The 18,686-nt window shown below is 47.3% G+C and overlaps 1 protein-coding gene across 1 annotated transcript in view; it reads left to right on the plus strand.

The window, feature by feature from the left end:
* Nucleotides 1-18,686, plus strand: part of HUNK (hormonally up-regulated Neu-associated kinase) — a 112,149-nt gene that overhangs the window by 32,619 nt on the left and 60,844 nt on the right. Inside the window, exon 5 of the mRNA XM_024758412.1 lies at nt 12,045-12,337. Within this exon, the coding sequence (XP_024614180.1) occupies nt 12,045-12,337 (293 nt within the window). The remainder of the gene's footprint in view (nt 1-12,044; nt 12,338-18,686) is intronic.

Below are 18,686 nucleotides of genomic sequence, written 5' to 3' on the forward strand. Positions count from 1 at the left end.
TTATTTGTAGTGAGGTGGATGGACCTAGAGTCTGTCATACAGAGTGAAGTAAGTCAGAAAGAGAAAAACAAATACTGTATGCTCACACATATATATGGGATCTAAAAAAAAAAGAAAAAAAAGAAGAGGTTCTGAAGAACCTAAGGGCAGGAGAGGAATAAAGACGCAGATGTAGAGAATGGACTTGAGGACAATTAAAAAAATAATGCTTGATTTTATATTAGGTGTCTTTTATGAAAATAAAAATAAATAATAAAGAACAAAAAAAACTTCATGACTATATGTCTCACTATGACTATTATGTGAAACCCTTTAAAGAATGAAAATGTCATTTGGCTGACAGCAGTCGGGCTAAATGAAAGTTGATAGAATGTAAGCTAGTCAAAATTTTGCTCAAAAAAAAAATATGCAGAGGGGGAGGTAAGGGGGCGTGGTGGCTTGTGCCAGATCATGAAGGAGTTTTAATTTCTCCTCAAGGGATCGAGTTTCTTTTAAAAGTTTCTGAGCACAGAAGATGATCATAGCCATCCTTAGAAAGAAACCTCTGATGCCTCAGTGTGTAGAGAAGGAAGAAGGTGGAGACCTGAGGGAGCGCCAGGAAGCCCTTAGGAGGCTGGGTCAGCTGCAGTGGGGGTGGCGAGGAAGGAAACTTCCAGAAGAGACTTGGTGACTGTTTGCCACGGGAATTGGGGGCTGGGGGGGAGAAGGAGAGGGAGTCAAGTGCTCAGCCAATCGGTGGGGATGGTGATGGCCTCAGTGAGGGGAGCACAGAGAGCGGTTCACTCAGAGGAGGAGCATGGCGGTTATGATCTTGGAGAGGCTGTGATGGGAGGGTTGGATGCCGGCTCTCCGTGTGGGTGTCCCGCGGGCAGCCGGGAGTTGCTGTTTCCAGCCAGTTGACATTGATGGCTGGCGAGGGGTAGTCAAGCCTAACCATCCCATTATCTTTTGGATTCCACGGATCGATTTGCTTCTAGATGATGTAATTTGTGGCTTCCTCCATATTGGCCCCGAGTTACATTCTGGGTCATTAAAAAGTGGGGCGGAGTTAGGATTGGAGCAGGAAGAGGCTCCTGGGGGGATCGGAGTTGAAGAGTATTTGAGACAAATGGACATTCAGTTTTTTAACCAATATATTTATCGATTTAATATATTTGGTGCTTTCGGAGCCAGGCACTGTGGGGAATACCAAGATGAATTACCCATGGTCTTAAAAAGCTTGTAATCTGTTACTGAGCTGGGGCTTTTTGACCCTTTTCCAAAACCAGGGAGAAATGATTCTAGCACTACCTGTTTTAATTCATCATTTAATTCTCATCTCCCCATAGGATTCATGAGCTTTGGTGAATTCCAACTGGGCAGGAAATTGGGGGTTACTTTTATCCTTGTGGATAATAAATACATTCTGACGACAGATGAGGCATGCATATTCTAACTAAGTAGACGGGCTTTTGATAGGAATTCCAACAACTGCACAACTACTGCCCTTTGTGGGCAGCCTGGCTGGTCTACATAGCTCTCTCAAAATTCTGTGCTTTGCATTTTTCCTCCTTGCAGGAACCAGTTTCTGGTTTCCCACCCACGGGATGTTTCTAAGGTGTCAGGACGTGATTTGCTTTCTCAGTCGGAGCTGGAGTCAGGGCGCAGGGAACCCCGGTGATGGTGGCTTCAGAACTTCCCAGGGTGGGTGTGGGAGGGTCTCCCAGCCCCATACTGCGAGCTGGATTCTGCTCACATCTGCCCAGCACTGACTTCTGCTCTCATCACCGAGATCAGCCCTAATGAGCTCTGTTGTTTAAACTGGGGAAAGAAACTTTCCCCCCTCATTTCCACAAAGACAGCCGGCGGGGAGCCAGGGGTCAGAGCTGTTGTGCTCTGTGACATAAATAGCAGTAATTAATGGGCCCTCATAAAAGAGCGATTTGTGTGTGCTGTCCAACATCATTTTTCTGTGAATTGGAGCTACCCTGAAATTAATTATAAAGCCAGCGGGGGATATTTTCTGCTTTCTGTTAAGTAAGTACCCTCCACACAGGCACACTCTCTACTCCAATGCATTTACACATACACTGTTTCTACGGGGAAAAAGGCGTGAAACCAATTTATTTTCAAATCTTCCCACTGGGTCACGCTAATCACCACAGTTTTCAGCCCTTTTACACCGAATTCAGGCTTGGGCTAGAGCCTCAGAGTCCTCAGTCCCTTGCTGTTTTCTTCGTGGCTTTTGGGATGTCCCCTCCAGCTCACCCCTGCTTAACTCACTTCAGCCAGCATGGTCACCTAGATATTATTGTTGTAATGAGATCTATAGAGCAAGCCATCCTATCATCACTGATAACTTTCATGAAGATTCTGTATTAGTCTGCTCAGGCTGCCCTAACAAAATACCACAGCTAGGTAGCTTAAACAACAAATTTATCGTCTCACAGTTCTGGAGGCTGGAAGTCCAGGATCAAGGTGTCAGCAGGTTAGATTTCTCTTGAGGCCTCTCTCCTCGGCTTCCAGATGGCCATCTTCTTGCTGTGTCCTTGCATGCCTTTTTCTCTCTGTGAGTGGATCCCTGGTGTCTCTTCCTCTTCTTACAAGGACACCAGTTTTATTGGATCAGGGCCCCACCCTTATGTCCTCATTTAACCTTAATTACCTCTGTAAAGAGCCATCTCCAAGTAGTCACATTGCGGGTTAGGTCTTTTAACATATGAATTTGAGGGGAGACACAATTTGGTCCATAACAGGTTCTGATATAGTTAATAGAATCTTTTTCTTCCAACTGCACTTGCATTCATTCATTCATTCAAGAAATATTTATTGAATGTTGTCTATGAGCCAGAGACGATTCTGGATGCTGAAAACATGACAGCAAAGGAGACAAAGAACTGTTTCTTCCCTTCTAGAGCTGTCATGGGTCAGGCAGATTCCACACTCAGTCAGTGAGTTCTGTAGGATTTAAGAGGTGATGAACACTATGGGGACAAATAGACTGGATCGAGGGGAGGGTGAGTGCCAGGTGGGTGTGGCTGTAAATAGGTGGGTCACGGGAGCCTCTCTGAGTGGTGACGTCTTGGCAAGTCTTGGAGGTGAGGGAGAGAGTGTGTGGCCAGGGCGGGAATACACCTGTCACATTCGTGGAACTACAGGAAGGCCCGCAAGTGAGCAGAGGGAATGAGAGGAGATGGGAGGGAGATGGGTGTCCAGGCGCTGTCAGGACTTTGGCTCTTTCTCAGGGAGAAATGGGGATTCTGGGTGCTTTTGGGTGGTCCTTGCCTTGGGGGAACTTTCCTGCCCCTCTAGATTAGCTGTTCTAGAGAAGGTGACAGATGGTTCAGACAAGTTTAGGAGGGAGAAGGTACATGGCAGGGGCACAAGCCAGAATAAGATGTTGGGGCAGGAGGGACTTAGTGGGCACGAGGGGGAAGGATGAGGCTGCTTCTGTGGTGGACACCAGGTCCCCAGACGGCACACTTCACCGCTGGTCATGGGTGTCCTCCAGCACCCCTTCTCCTTGGTGACTTCTCCCAGCTCTCAGCCAGACTCGCAGGAAGTAAGAAACTGCTTTCTGCAGCAGGATGGCTGGGCAGCTCCAGTCCACACGTGGTGAGCAGGGGACCACAATCCACCGCCTTTAGCTTAGCAGGGTTTCTGAATTTCTCTGTCTGCTCTGGTTCACCCAGAGAGGGTCACCAAGGATACTGTTTGTTCCATGTCATCTAATCTGTTTTCTAGCGTGGGCATTTAGGGTACATCGTCTGGCTTCTATCCGGGAATCCACAGAGCTCACGTGTAAGTGTGAAGGACCGGAGCCATCCATCCATCTTCCCTCTCCCCCACCCTCCCTTTCTCCCTTCCTCTCTCCTTAACCTGCGCAATTGTTGGCTGTGTCATTGGTCCAGTACACGTTACTTGAGCTTCTTCTCTGTTCCTGACACTGCTCGGCACAGGTCGTGGAAGGGTGAGCACTGTTTGAAGTGACAACGGGGATTGAGGTTCTGGAAGAGTATTCTACGAAAAGGATGAGGCTTGAAGAAGGGTGATCGGCAGGGCTGATCCCCAAATCTGGGAGAATTTGATGCTGTGAAGGAGGAATGTCCTATTGGAGCCCAGTGGAAAAGCAGAACAGAGTAAGGGGATTATGACTGTTGCCATGGGGGCGGGGCTGGAGGGCGTGGGTGCAGCGCTAATTAGGCTGGTTAGGGAAGCCTCTGACGAGGTGACATCTCTCAAAAGGGGAAGGGAGTGTTTCCGCATCACAATCACGCACGAGCTGAAACCACGTCCACAGGTGGCATCACGTTTTATAACCTTAATGGTTGAAGGGAAGGCTTCTGGTCTGCCTGTGTTGTAGCTTAGGAAGGGGAGGGCTCGAGCTGCCAGCTTACCCAAGGCAGGCATAGAGATGACCCCCAGCTCACCATCCTGACCCACTGTAGCAGACTGCTGGGACCTTTTGTTCTTTTTTTTTTTCTTTCTCTCACTTACTTGTCCTAAATGAGCCAAGCACAGTGTGGAAGCCAGGAACACAAAAGTGGGGAGGCTGGGCAAGTCCTGCCTTCCTGGAAATGACAATGGAGGGTGTCCCACACCGTTAAGGGTGTGTGTGATGGGTGTGACAGCTGGGGAACTGCAGGGTGGCCCGAGCCAGTCTGGGATGGAGAAGCAAACTGTAATCTGAGGTTGGAGAGAGGAGTGGGAGTTGGGAGCTGGCCTGACCCAGACAGCCCTGTGTGGGAGGGAATTTCAGGCAGTGGTGGGCGGGGTTGGGAGACATCTGGGCGGGAGAGGTTGGTGGTGCAGCAAGCAGCAGATGGAATGGGGGAAGAGAGGGGGTGGGGAGGTCTTAGGAGGTGGAGGTGACAGGCCCTGGTGATTAACTAGATGGGGGACTAGGGGTGCGCTGGATGGAGGCGGATGCACAGTTGGGGTGCAAGGACACCTATGGAGGGAGGTGCTTCAGGCTGAGCTGGGGAGCCCCAGGGAGGGCCAGGGGGAAGTGATGGGTTTGGAGAGCCAGTGGACCACCCAAATGGGAGGTGTCCACGGGGCCGTCAGAGCTCGGGGAAGAGGCGTAAGCAGGATGGAGGTGTTGGGACTGGTCAGCATATGGACGGTTGTAGGAGTCCTGGAAGTGGAGGAGATGGACTGTACATCCCTAATGTGAGGAAGGATGGGGCCTGGGGCAGAACCTTGGGAAGACTGGGCTGGGAGGAAAAGCAGGAGACAAGGAGGGAGAGTGACCTTGTGGACTGGGTGGTCGAGAGGCACCGGGGACCCTGACGGGGGGAGTGATGGGGATGGAAGCTAGGTGGCAGGGGCTTCCTGGCTTCTCTTCCTGCACAAGACATGCAAATCCTAACAGTGGACACTTACCGAGGGCTTCCAGAAATGTTCCCGGTGCGCACCATCCTTCCTGGGTTTCCTCATTTATATCCCCAGCATCTCCACGAGATAGGTACTATTATCCCCCATCCGTTTTTTTTTTGTATTTTTTTTTTGCGGTACGTGGGCCTCTCACTGTTGTGGCCTCTCCCGTTGCGGAGCACAGGCTCCAGACGCGCAGGCTCAACGGACATGGCTCATGGGCCCAGCCGCTCCGCGGCATGTGGGATCTTCCCGGACCGAGGCACGAACCTGTGTCCGCTGCACCGGCAGGCGGACTCTTAACCACTGCGCCACCAGGGAAGGGAAGCCCCGCCCCACTCCGTTTTTTATAACAGCGAGGAAACTAAGGCCCAAGCTACCGGGTGGCAGAGGCAGGCTTTGAAGTCAAGGCACCCAACCTTGGAATCTGTATGTCTGGCTGCTGTGCCGTTCCACCCTCTGAACTGCCGGGGTGTGGAAAACTGGGGGAGGGCAGGAAAGGAACTATCAGATCTGACCCCAGTCCTTGGAGAATGGACGCTAGCCCTTGGTTCTTACAGTTAACTCTTCTGCATAGTAGAATTGTACGACGCTCGGGTGGTCCATTAGTCTGCTCGGGTGGCCATAACAAAAGACCACAGACTGGATGGCTTAAGTGACAGCCGTTTATTTTCTCACAGTTGTGGAGGCAGGGAGTCCAAGATCAAGGTGCCAGTAGGGTTACTTCCTAGTGAGGCTTCTCTTCTTGGTTTGTAGATGGACTTCCTCTTGCTGTGTCCTCACATGGCCTTTCCTCTGTGCATGTGTGGAGAGAGAGATCTCTGGTATCTCTTCCTTTTCTCATATGGACACCAATCCTATTAGATTAGGTCCCCACCCTTATGACCTCATTTAACCTTTTTACCTCCTAAAAGCCCTATCTCCAAATATAGTTACATTAGAGATTAAGGCTTCAACAGGTGAATTTGGGGGTGGGGTGTGTGGGCAGAGACAGTTCAGCCCATGACAGATGGTCATTTTAAACCACTCTAAAAAATCTGAATTATGGCCGCAAATGGGCCTGAAGATCCATATCTCTCTCATGGTGTACTCTTGGCATGTAGAACAGTGTCACGTATATTTTAGGTGGTTAATAAATGTTTGCTGAAGACGAAAAGATTCACTTGAGTTTAACATACAGTATTTATTAAGAAACCAAGATGTTCTGGAAAGGAAGCTCTTTTTGGCTAATTTCCATGTAAAAAGAAAATCCTGCTGATGACAGCCTCCTATTCCCTGTGCATTCTGATTATTTAAAACATCGTGGTATAAAATTGCTTTAATTAAAGAAAGGCTGAACTTACACAGCATACATTGTACAATGGGTAAAACATATATGTATATTTCTGTGATATTAAAGAGTAGTTTCTTTGATCGGTGTTTCCCTCCCTCTCCGTTGTATGGAAGATCCATCCATTTTGCATCTGCCTTTTCATTTTGGAGATCGGCTATGTGAACAACCCTCGATGTGTTTCAGAGGAGTGAATTTTAAAGGCAGTGAATGGTGATCCAGGATGAAGGGATGAATTTTAAATCCTGTTAACTCTGATCCTACGTAGACAGTCTCAACTAAGTCAATATTTAAAGAAGATGAGAGACTAGACTGATATTAAACCTCCTCCTTGGGATTTAAAAGCAACTCTATTCCAGAGAGTTCAAAACGCTGAAATGAGGTTCAAGCTTGTTTTTCTTTTTTTAAATATGCCAAAGCGACAGGTCAAGGAAGTGCACATTTTCTTCTTGGCTGAACTAAGCTTAAATGCTTTTCACCCTCTACAGGTTGCCTCAGTGAAAGTAAAATGATAATGATAATAAGAATGTCAATTTCAGGCGCTCTTACTATGTGCCAGACATTGTACTGAGTGCTTTATGTACGTTATCTTAGGTACCAATTGGTTTGTGGGAGTGTGTGCCGTGATTGCAGCCATGTGATTTTGTGCATCCTGCATTCTAAGTACAATTCTATATTGGAATTTTTCTCCTAATACGTCACAGGGGCCATTAAACATGAATACCTTTCCGCAGCTGGCGCCTCTCCTGGAGAATTGGGATTCATGCTTTTCGGTCCCTCCTCCTTCCCGTGTGGGAGGGAGCCGTGCTTCCCATCCCTGCAGAGCGCTCTGCCACCTCTTCCTTTCCCTCCTCAGGATCCTTCCTTGCAGTCACTCCTTCTTTCCTGTATCTTCTATTTCACTACCCCATAGCTGCCCTCTCCTCATCTTAGATCTACTCACTCTTTTTTTTTTTTTTTTTCTTGGCCTTGGAGGGTCTCCTGTTCTTTCGTATGAGTTTAGTTATTTAAAAGTTTGCTGATTTTATCCATCATTGATAGGTATTTTTTTGGCGGGAGCCTGGGGAGTGAGGTGGGGTGGGAGTTGCCATACTGTGAGAAGTGCAACTTCTTTTCTTTGGTGACCTTTGGTCTTCGTTGCTGCGCGCGGGCTTTCTCCAGTTGCGGCGAGCCGGGGCTACTCTTCATTGCGGTGCGCGGGCTTCTCACTGCGGTGGCTTCTCTTGCTGCGGAGCACGGGCTCTAGGTGCGCAGGCTTCAGTAGTTGTGGCACGTGGGCTCAGTAGCTGTGGCTCACGGGCTCTAGAGCACAGGTTCAGTAGTTGCGGTACACGGGCTTAGTTGCTCCGCGGCATGTGGGAACTTCCCGGACCAGGGCTCGAACCCGTGTTCCATGCATTGGCAGGTGGATTCTTAACCACTACACCACCAGGGAAGTCACAGAAGTGCAACTTCTTAATAAGAAGTTGATGAGTGATCAGTTTCAGCTGTGGTATACTGGCGCTGTGTTAATCTCGCTCTACTAAGTTCCTAGCACCTTAAGACTTTGCTACTTACTCGGAAATATGGGGGCAATCTTTGAAAACGGCTTCCTCTGTAAAATTTCAGGAGGCTTTGCAACTTGGATCCATCGAAGGGTTGGAGTCTTCGTTTTATTGACCTTTCACAGCAAAAGTTCCTGTCCCAACGTGCTCAGGATGCAACTCAGAAACTCCCCTGACACCCTCCCCTCCCCTCCCTCCCACACTCGACGACCAGCTTGGGAGTTCCAGTGTGGTCCTGGGACTTGGGGCCTCAGTCAGTCTGTGCAGATTTAATTTTACTCTTTAAAACTCCCCTGACTAAAGCAGTTTATCTTTTCAGCTAGAGACCCATCATCACCCTGGGCTCCCCCCGGGTAGAATTAGTGCCTGTAAATCTCTGATTACCGTCAAATTAAATTAGATGCCTCCCTTTGCTGATCATCGATCACTGCCTTTTCCTTAACTTCCAATTCAGTTTTTCCCTTTTCAGTTGTTACAGATGAAGTTGATTAAATGGTTTTGTGTAATCAAGAACGGATTACATTTTCAGTATTATCAATGCAGAGCTTATAAGTTTAAGGTCGCTTACAAGTAAGGGTGTTTAAAAATAGAGAGGGAGCTTTATGGAAAACCTTCTCCAGGTGAGGCTGCCTAAGGGTTCAGGGTTTTCACTGAGGGACTCTCAGAAACAGTAGAACTTGGGAACCAAGATGGCAAATGATGGTGGAACAGACACCTGGTGTGTTAGTTTCCTGCTGTAATGCATTATCACAAACTTGGTGGCTTAAAACAACAGAAATGCATTCTCTCACAGTTCTGGAGGCCAGAAGTCCAATATCGATTTCATTGGGCCAAAATCAAGGTGTCGACAGGGCTATGCTCCCTCTGATGGCTCTAGGGGGATCCGTCCTTTGCCTCTCCCGGCTTCTGGTGGGGCTGCATTATTCCTTGGCTTGTGGCTCATCCCTGCCATCTCTGCCCCGTTCGCCACTTCTCTGTGTATTCGTGTGAAATCTCCCACTGCCTCTATTTTATAAGGACACTTGTGATGACATTTAGGGCCCACCCAGATAATCTAGGTGAATCTCATCTCAACATCCTTCACTTTTTCCAAATAAGGTCACTTTCACATGGTCCACGGATGGGGCCTTAACGTCTTTGGGTGGCTGTTATATAACCTACTCCGGGCAATTAAAGAGCTAAATAAATTATCCTAATAATAATTGTGTGCTCTGTTAAGAAAGGCAGATCGTTTTACTGCTGGGTTTTCAGACTACTCATTCAGAGTACATTTGAGGATTTCACTGCCAAAGAGTAATTTTTAAAACATTGCAACGTAGACTCGAGCAAAGACAGAATCTAATTGTACTTTCCAGCATTCCTCTTTCTCTCCACCTCCACAAGATATGGGTATATATTTGTATGTATATATATGTACACGTATGTGTTATACATATATACACACAAATGAGTACAGTTTTTAAAGCTTTTAGTTTCATATATACTGGACTCGTAGGCCAAACTACAGCCCACTTCTGTGGGCTGACAGCACCAGCCTCTCATGGCCCAGGGACAGTACAGGCCCCCAGCTTGTCTGGTCCAATGGCTGATTGTCCCCTCTTAGTCATATCTTTGGTTTAAGGGCCTGAAAACCTCCATTAATATGGGTGAAGGTGGTCCAAAGATACACACTTCTGGTTATAAGTGCTGAGGATGTAATGTACAGCCTGGTGACTGCAGTTAACAATATTGTATATTTGAAAGTTGCTAATACTGAAGATCTCGATAGTTGTCATCACACACACACAAATTTGTAACTGTGGTGATGGATGTTAGCTAAACTTACTGTGGTGACCATTTCCCAATATATACATATACCAAATCCTTATGTTGTACAAACTGATACAGTGTTACAGGTCAATTATATCACAATTTAAAAAAAGCTTAAAAAAAGACTGTTCCCCAGAAGAGATAATAGATTAAGCTGTTACAGCTATTTTTGCTTCAATGGTTAAAAAAAAAGGTTCACTGATGTGCTCAGTTAGTGACCTGTTGTTCACTCATTGTTTATAAAGTGCTGTGTGTGGTGAGGGGGGAGCAGTCCCTGTTTTAAGGGAGGGGTAGGAGCTTTAAATGGTATCACAGACAGTGGGTGTGGTGAGAGCGTAAGAAAGGAGGGTTGAAGAGACTTCCTGGAAGGGAGGTGGGCCTGGAGTTAGCGTCTGCAGGACCAGGCAGATTTAAAGGGGTGAAGTGGGCTTGTGAGTGCAAGCTTGGAGAGTAGCAGAACGTGTGGTCTGGGCAGTGAGGAGACCCGCCCCGGGGAACTGGGAGTCGGGGCTGGACAGTGGCGGGGTTGATGGGGAGGGAGCTTCAGGGCTGGGCTGAGGCTTGTGGACCTTGCTCTGTGGGCAGCAGGGAGCCGCCGAAGAGCTTTAAGCAAGAAATCAGAGTTCCAGACCCACTGATTTCGAGTATGAATTCAAGGGGCCAGGATGAGCATCGAGAAAAAGAGGTAGCACGCTGATGTCATAGTCTAGGCTAGTGGTGGATAGACTTTTATTTTATTTTATTACAAACTTCTGTCAAGAAAATAACGTTTGAGCCCCTTGCTGCAAACGTGTATCTATCTATCATCTATCAATCATTTACTGATTGATCTATATCATACCTCTGTACATTGAGTGCATTATGAAGCCGTTAAAAAATATAATTACAAAAAAGGAAATAAATAGAAATGGAAGGTCCACTGTTTTTGTCCTGCAGCCCAGTGGCTTGGTAGCCTTGTATGAGAACATCCCTTGGGTTGCTGGAGTCTCACGTAGAGACAATGCGTCTGGGGCATTGCGAAACAAGGTCCTAAATGAACCCGACCTGGCATGGGAACAGAGAGGAAGGGAAAGTGAAGAAGGCAGTTAGCAGAAGTCATCGACATGATGTCCCTGGCTGGTCACATTAGAGAGGAGCGAAGACATAGTAAGAAAAGAAGAGGGCCAAACGGTGGTGTGTTTTAAGGCCGGGTGAGTGGATTGGTGACAGCCGTTGAAGGAAGGGAGAGTGGGGAAGGGTGCAGGCTTGGGCAGAAGGGACAAACTTCCCTTCCCCTCCCTCATGCCATCGTTACTTCCATTCTCCTTTCCCTCCCTCCCCCCTTCTCTCCCTTTATACAAAGCTGGAAGGTCCACACATGTGACATGTTGATTGTGGGGAAGTGACCCAGGAGGGGCATCCAGTGGGCAGTTGAGATACCTCTCTGGACTTGGGACCAAGAGATAACCTGTGCAGTGATTCACAGGGAAAGAGGTAACCATTGGACAGAGGTAGCCTGGCCTGAGGTCCTGGTCCAGGGCAGAGAGAGAGGGTTGGGAGGAAGGGCAGGGGTGCCACATCACTGGGCGTTGCATCCCCCAGCTCCCTAAACACGCCCTAGAACTGAAGATGGGGCAGATTTGGTCGTTTCAGAAATGGAGTCATGGGGGGACCCAACTTGGAGGGATGGTGGCGAGGCCGGAGAGGGAGCGGGGAGGGGCCCTTTGCTGGAGGAGAACTTGGTGTTTCACCCTGCGGAGAACCAAGTTCAACGCTGACTCTTCACGGAGGCTTCCGGACCACCGTTTGAGTTTGCTTGAGTAAATTTCATTCTCCTCCTTCATAACTGAATCTTTTGATCTCCGCTGATGTTACATCTTTCTTTTCTCCCTCGATGCTATTTCAGATAAAGTTTTTCTCCTGGTGCAGATGAGCAGCTATGTATTTTCCTAGGGTTTTGTGAAGAGTCAGGGAATAAACTTTGCCTGCAGTGTCTGACAACAGCCATATTCTTGGTGTCTCCTTAGGTGGCCATAAAAGTCATCGACAAGAAGAGAGCCAAAAAAGACACCTATGTCACCAAAAACCTTCGGCGAGAGGGGCAGATCCAGCAGATGATCCGCCACCCTAACATTACCCAGCTCCTTGACATCTTAGAGACAGAAAACAGCTACTACCTGGTCATGGAGCTGTGTCCTGGGGGCAACCTGATGCACAAGATATATGAGAAGAAGCGGCTGGAGGAATCCGAAGCCCGTAGGTACATCAGGCAGCTCATCTCTGCGGTGGAGCACCTGCACCGGGCCGGGGTGGTCCACAGGTAAGGGCCACACCACGATGCCAATCACCAGTTCTGTGCTGAGTGGACGGCACTGTGCTTCAGCGTGCTCCAAGCAAGGCTGAGTCCTTGCAGCCTGTTTTACAATTTTTCTGAAGTTTTGTTTCGTGGACTTGTTTTGTGAGTCGGGTTAATGCTGACATGAGGTTAAAAGAATAATGTTTGAAGTCCGAGTTGCCTGGGTTTGCATCCTGGCTCTCTCCTTTAATTGTTGTGTGCCCCTGGGCTAGTTAGTTAACCTCTCTGAACCTCAGTTTCTTCTTCTGTAAAATGGGAATATTCACGATACTTATCTCGTGGTTGGTATAAGGGGAAATGAGTTAATATACAGAAAGAGGGACTTCCCTGGTGGTCCAGTGGTTAAAACTCCACTCTCCCAATGGAGGGGGCCTGGGTTCGATCCCTGGTCGGGGAACTAGATCCTGCCTGCCACACGGCGTGGCCAAAAAAAAAAAAAGAAAAAATTAAAGAAAAACTATATATATACGGAAAGAGCTTGGGACAGCGTTAGGTACATAGTAAGGGGCATGTTTAGTGTTGGCGGCTCTCATTATTATTATTTGCAAAGTAATGAGAACAGTTGCTCAGGTACCTGAAAGAAGCATCAGTGTTAAGATGGCGTGAGATTGTTTTTTTCAACGAGTGATGGTGCTTTCATCGTATTTGCTTTACATATGGTAGTTGCTTAATCGCTGTTTCATTCAATGGAATTGAATCACCACGTGAAGTGTGAACTTGCCCTTGAAAGTTAGGCATGTTCTCCATAAGCCAAACCGACGTTGCAAATAATTATGAAAATCAAACTTTTGTTTTTAAACAGACTGCTCCTTCCTGAGGAGGAGCTTTGCAAGCAGACTGAGTGGAAACAGGGTTCTTAGCAGTGCTGCCGTTGGCGGTGGGTGCTGACTTTTAGTGCTAGACTAAATAAGGCCAATATGATACAATAAAATCAAAAAATGAAAGCGCCCTCTTTCCCTCCCAAGAAAGTGTTGACTTCACCAATTAATGCATAGTTCTTCCTTCATGGAGTTATAATTCATAATTACTCCGGGTTGTTGAGAAAAATTAGGGCTCATGTTTGATTCTCATTTACAAAAGCAAGATCAAGGAATTATATATACATGCACACACATACGTTTAAAATTTTTTGTATTGAGATACAACTCACATACCATAAAAGGCACCATTTTAAAGTGTACAATTCAGTCATTTTCAGTATATTCACAGAGTTGTGTCTTTTACAATATTTCCATCACCCCAGACAAGAAACCCTGTACCCATTGGCAGTCACCCCGTATTCCCAGCCCTCCCAGCAGCCCCCCGGTAATAACCACCAATCTGCTTTCCGTCTCTATGAACTTGCCTATTCTGGACGTTTCATATAAATGGAAACAATATATGGTCTTTTATAAGTGGCTTCTTTCACTTAACTTAACCAATGGGATTGACACCGGGGGATGCTCTACCTTGTGTGCCTGAATCTGGGACACTGTGGGGAGGTCCCGGGCTCGGGAGGACACTGTGGGGAGGTCCCGGGCTCAGGGGCAGAGGGGTGGCACTGGGGGGAGGGAGCCAGCCTTGGCCAGGCCACATTCAGGCACATCCTTTTCTCACTAAGGTAAGAAAACCTCTCCTTGTACATATTTTTAGTCACACACATTGTCACGAAATCACGATTCATTAGAACTCTTTGAGTTTCGATCAGCAAGGAAGGGAACATTCAGAAATTTTAAGTGAATAATGCTATTTTTGGCTCTTTCCAACAATACCCTTGTGTAACCTGCCGTGTCAGAGCTCTGCCGTTATTAGGAAAATGATGGTCGTAAGTGCTTCTGCTTCTGTCTTTGGTGACTAAGATGACAAAGGCAGAAACCTCAGGAATGAATCAGCTTGGGTTACCCACTCAGCTGGTCACGGCAGAAGACAGAACCCGGGGAAGAGCTTTCCAAGAGACTCAAGGTGTTATTACAAGGGTTTCGTGCTGTCAGAGATCAGCTGTGCACCGAGCTTGGAGCTTTGAGGACATCAAAGGGAAAGCCAGCAAAGGCTGTGTGCATCGCTCGCTGGTCCCTCCCACAGGAAATTCTCAACAACCCTTTTAAAGTAATTTTAACAAAATCCAATCCCTCTCAGTGCAATTACTGTCAGAATGTCAAAGGAATGAATTTAATAATGTTTTGATAGCAAAGACGGTGTGCTTTTTCTCTCTCTGATCTCCAGCGGTCTACTTCCCCCCTCCCTGGAAATATATTCATCAGCCAATAGTGGCAAAGGCTCAGATCTTTTAAAGTTAGGGAAGATTGGAAATACAGGTGTTGTTTTCTTCTCTAGAAATCATGTTAATGAGTGTCACCTGTGCACACATGGGCATAGGTGATTAGGTGGTTGAGAGCACAGGAAAATGTTTGTTTAGAATATATTCATGGGTGGCTGTACCTGGACTGTCTTGATTTTGAAAGGTTCTATACGTCTCATTTTTAGCAGCCGTAATCTGGCTGGTATTCTATATGCTGTAGCCTTTTTCAGTGCTGGAGAATCTTCTCCTTTACGCTATGGAGGTGGAGTGAATTTCATAAATTATTTTGAGGTTAGATTTTTTCAAATGAGTAAGAGAGTTTAGATAGCATTTCAGAGATGTCCTGGAGTCCCTGGCGGGAAGAGTTCTGAGCAAACAGTTTGGATCTTCCAAAAGGATTTAGGATGAATTTTGGTGGCTACATTATATGATTTAAAGGGATTTTGGTTATGTGTTAGAGGATGCTTTAAAAAGCACAGCTCCTGATGAGGCTGGTACTATATCCTCATGTCATCATCAACTTAATGCCTAGCAGAGCCCTCATTTCCTGTGAAATTAAATCTAAATATTTAATTATCTCTCCAGAACCATTTAAATATCATTTAAAGGAAGCAAATCTTTAAAAATCTTGTAACTATTACAAGTAGAAGGGAAAAAAGGAAACTAAACGTCTATAAAGCAGATTTCCTTAGCTGGCAGAGAACTTCATTTAAAACTGGAAGTGCCGTAGCTTCTGTGTCTTCTACAACAGGGTTGTCGTTCACTTTTGCAAAGTTAGAATATGGTCTTAACTTCTTCATTACACCATTTGAGGATTACCTGAGACGCTTTCGGTTTAAAATCTAATGAAGGTTTCTTTTCTTTTTTTCATTTTCTCTTCCGGGCTCACCCAGCAGGGTGCCCAAATCTGATGATTTTCCTATTGTACGAAGAGCGTTGACTCTTCACATCCATCATCAAGAATACTGATTCTGCCAAGAGGCTACTTTGAGATTCCTCTGTTCATTCAAAATAACGAAGTCCAATCAAACTGTACAGACAAAACATACCTGGGTAACACAGTACCGCCATCCCCTAAGCAGGAAGAGACAAGCCATAGGGGCCCGAGGACAGGGAGAGAGACACAGACGATCAAAGTGAACGGGAGCCTGTGTGTCAGCACGGCTGCTCCCAGAGCCGTGTCTTTATTCACTCATCAGTATTGGGGAAGGACCTTCTGCACTTGGGAGGACTATGGGGCAAGAGAGGGGACTCTTCTTTGTTCTTAGGGGACTGACAAGAAGCAAGCCCCTCCTGTACTGGTGGGGGGTTTTAAGAAGCTGTTTTAACTTTTAAGTTTCCTTGGAGAGGGGAGAGAGGGCAAGGCAGACGAGAAGGGAGCGACTTCTGCTCATATCGGGGGCTGCTGGAGATACCAGGGCCTGAGCACATATCTGGAGGTGCTGGTTATATAGATCAGAGGTTTTTTGTTTAACTGAGTTTGAAAAAACGTGACAACTTTGTGGACTGGGTTGCACGGTGGTCGGCCATGTGGATTTTAAAGCCAGACCGCCTGCGTCCACGTGCGGGGTCTACCACTTAAAAGCTGCACCGTTGCTGGACTTCCCTCGTGGCGCAGTCATTGAGAATCCACCTGCCAATGCAGGGGACATGGGTTTGAGCCCTGGTCCAGGAAGATCCCACATGCCACGGAGCAACTAAGCCCATGCGCCACAACTACTGAGCCTGTGCTCTAGAGCCTGTGAGCCACAGCTACTGAGCCTGCGTGCCACAACTACTGAAGCCCACGAGCCACAACTACTGAAGCCCACGTGCCTAGAGCCCATGCTCCGCAACAAGAGAAGCCACCGCAATGAGAAACCTGCACATCACAACGAAGAGTAGCCCCTGCTCGCCGCAACTAGAGAAAGCCCGCACACAGCCACAAAGACCCAATGCAGCCAAAAATAATAAATAAATAAAATAAATAAATTTATGAGGAAAGAAAAAAGCTGCACTGGGCAAATCACTTAGGCTTTTTTGCCTCACTTTCCAGAGCTACGCAGAAGGTATTAGGGATTATCCACTCCATGTTTTTGTTGTGAGGATTAAATGAGTCAGTTCATGTATAACAAGTGCTTAACACGGAGACCCTTAGGAAGTACTGAGTACGTGTTTGCCGTAACTACTACTGAGTCCACCTCATTCACTTTATCCACAGAGGCTGAGTTCTGTGTGCGCAAGCCCTCACAGCTGTTCTCTGCTTGTACTGCCCTTGCAATCTTTGGATGAATCGTATTCATCCTTCGGGTCCCAGCTAGGAAGCTCACGTCCTGCAGGATGCCCTCCAGGCTAGGACCCCTGGTCATAGATTCCCCGGCACCTTCTACTTTGATTTCCAAACACTTTTCACAAGATAACTGGCTTGTTTGCTATCTGTCTTCTGCATAGGCCACCGTATAGCCCAGCGCCCAGCCCAGTACTCACACAGAGAGACTCTGTTGGATAAATGAAGGGAAACTGAACGGATACAGTTAGTGTCAGAGTTAGCACTGGGATGGAAGCTTTTGGTCACCGATTCATGTTCTTTCTGGAATATTCTATATTCTCCCTGGAATTTTAAGGGAGTTTCTTCATTGACTTCATACCAATTTGTTTATTTTTCAGATCACAATTTGTAGAATGGCATCTTTTTAGTGAATGACCAGCTCTTTCATTTTATCAACAGAATTTGTTTCCGGAGCATTGTAGGAACTCAATAAAGGTTTCATTTTGAATAAATAACTCAGGTACATGCTTAACAAATTGTTCTTATGTTTTACCAAATTGCCCATCTTGTAAATAAATCAAAGATTAAAAACTCATTTGGTTTTAATACAGCGCTTCTGAAGATAAAACCTAATCAAAAACGAAAACAAAAACAGAAACACCTCTTGTTCACGGCAAAATGCTTATTGCCTTGGGGAGTTATGTGCTTTTCTGGAATGCTTTATTCTTAGCTTATGATTGAAATCCATCTTGTGGCCATCTCCACAGGTACAGTGTTCTCCCCTAGACCTAATCCTCTGTGGGTTTGGTCCAGGCTCCCCACCTCCTGCCCGGGCCCCTTCTCTCTGACCTTTCCTTCGAGGGCTCATGCCCCCCAGTACTGTTTGCTTATCACCAAGTGAACCACTTAAGTCTTTCCTGGAATCTCCCCCTTCACTTTGTCTTAGAACCTTTAACTTCATATCCTCCCCTGGCCACACCAGCCTCTCACCTCTTACCTATTAGTGGTTGCTCAGTTGAGGGTGGCCCGTTTTCTCATTTCCACCGTGATTGGCCCTACCAGGTGGCCCTTCTCATGACGCCATTTTCCAAAGAAGAATCAGAAGCTCAGAGAGTTTAAGTAACTTGCCCAGGGCGGCTCAGCGGGTCAGTGAGAGAGACCCAGCCTCCAGAGCCTGTCTCGTTCCCTCCCCGGGCTGCCGTGTTGGACCAGGCCTTGCTCAGCCCCTCCACCCTGGGCCTTCACCAGCTCTTTCCCAGCTCCCCCATGTCTCCCTCTGTCCTCTTCTCCCTTCCCTGGAAGCCTGGCAGCCTCCATTTTATGCCCCTCAGTTCCTCACTTTCATCTTGGGTCTCAGCCCTGAGTGGCCCCTGGAGGCTCTCGAGTTTCCTGCCCCTCAGTTTAGGCCTGGAGTCTGTTAGAGGCCCGACCTTCCACCTTCACTGCATGGCCAGGGGAGGAACTCTTCCTTCATTCCCATCCCAGTATTCTGGAAGCGTGTGTGTGCACACATACACACGAACACGTGGGTGTGCGTGCAGCACACATTCACACACATGCAATCTCATACGAGTACCCATACACGGATGTGTGCTTTTCCCGTAAGCACACACACATTCCCACTCGGGCCTCTGCTCTGCAGCGTCCTGGCGGTCCTGGCCCTCCCCTCCCCCATGGCGCCCCAGGACCCTGTGTTTGTTATGGCAACAAGGCCCTCCCCTCCACTCCTCAGTCTGGGAGGGCAGAGTTCCTTGTGGCCAGTCTCCAAATCTTAGAGATTATCATCT

Source organism: Neophocaena asiaeorientalis, unplaced genomic scaffold (genome assembly GCF_003031525.2).
Source record: "Neophocaena asiaeorientalis asiaeorientalis breed wild unplaced genomic scaffold, Neophocaena_asiaeorientalis_V1.1 scaffold45, whole genome shotgun sequence".
NCBI lineage: Eukaryota > Metazoa > Chordata > Mammalia > Artiodactyla > Phocoenidae > Neophocaena > Neophocaena asiaeorientalis.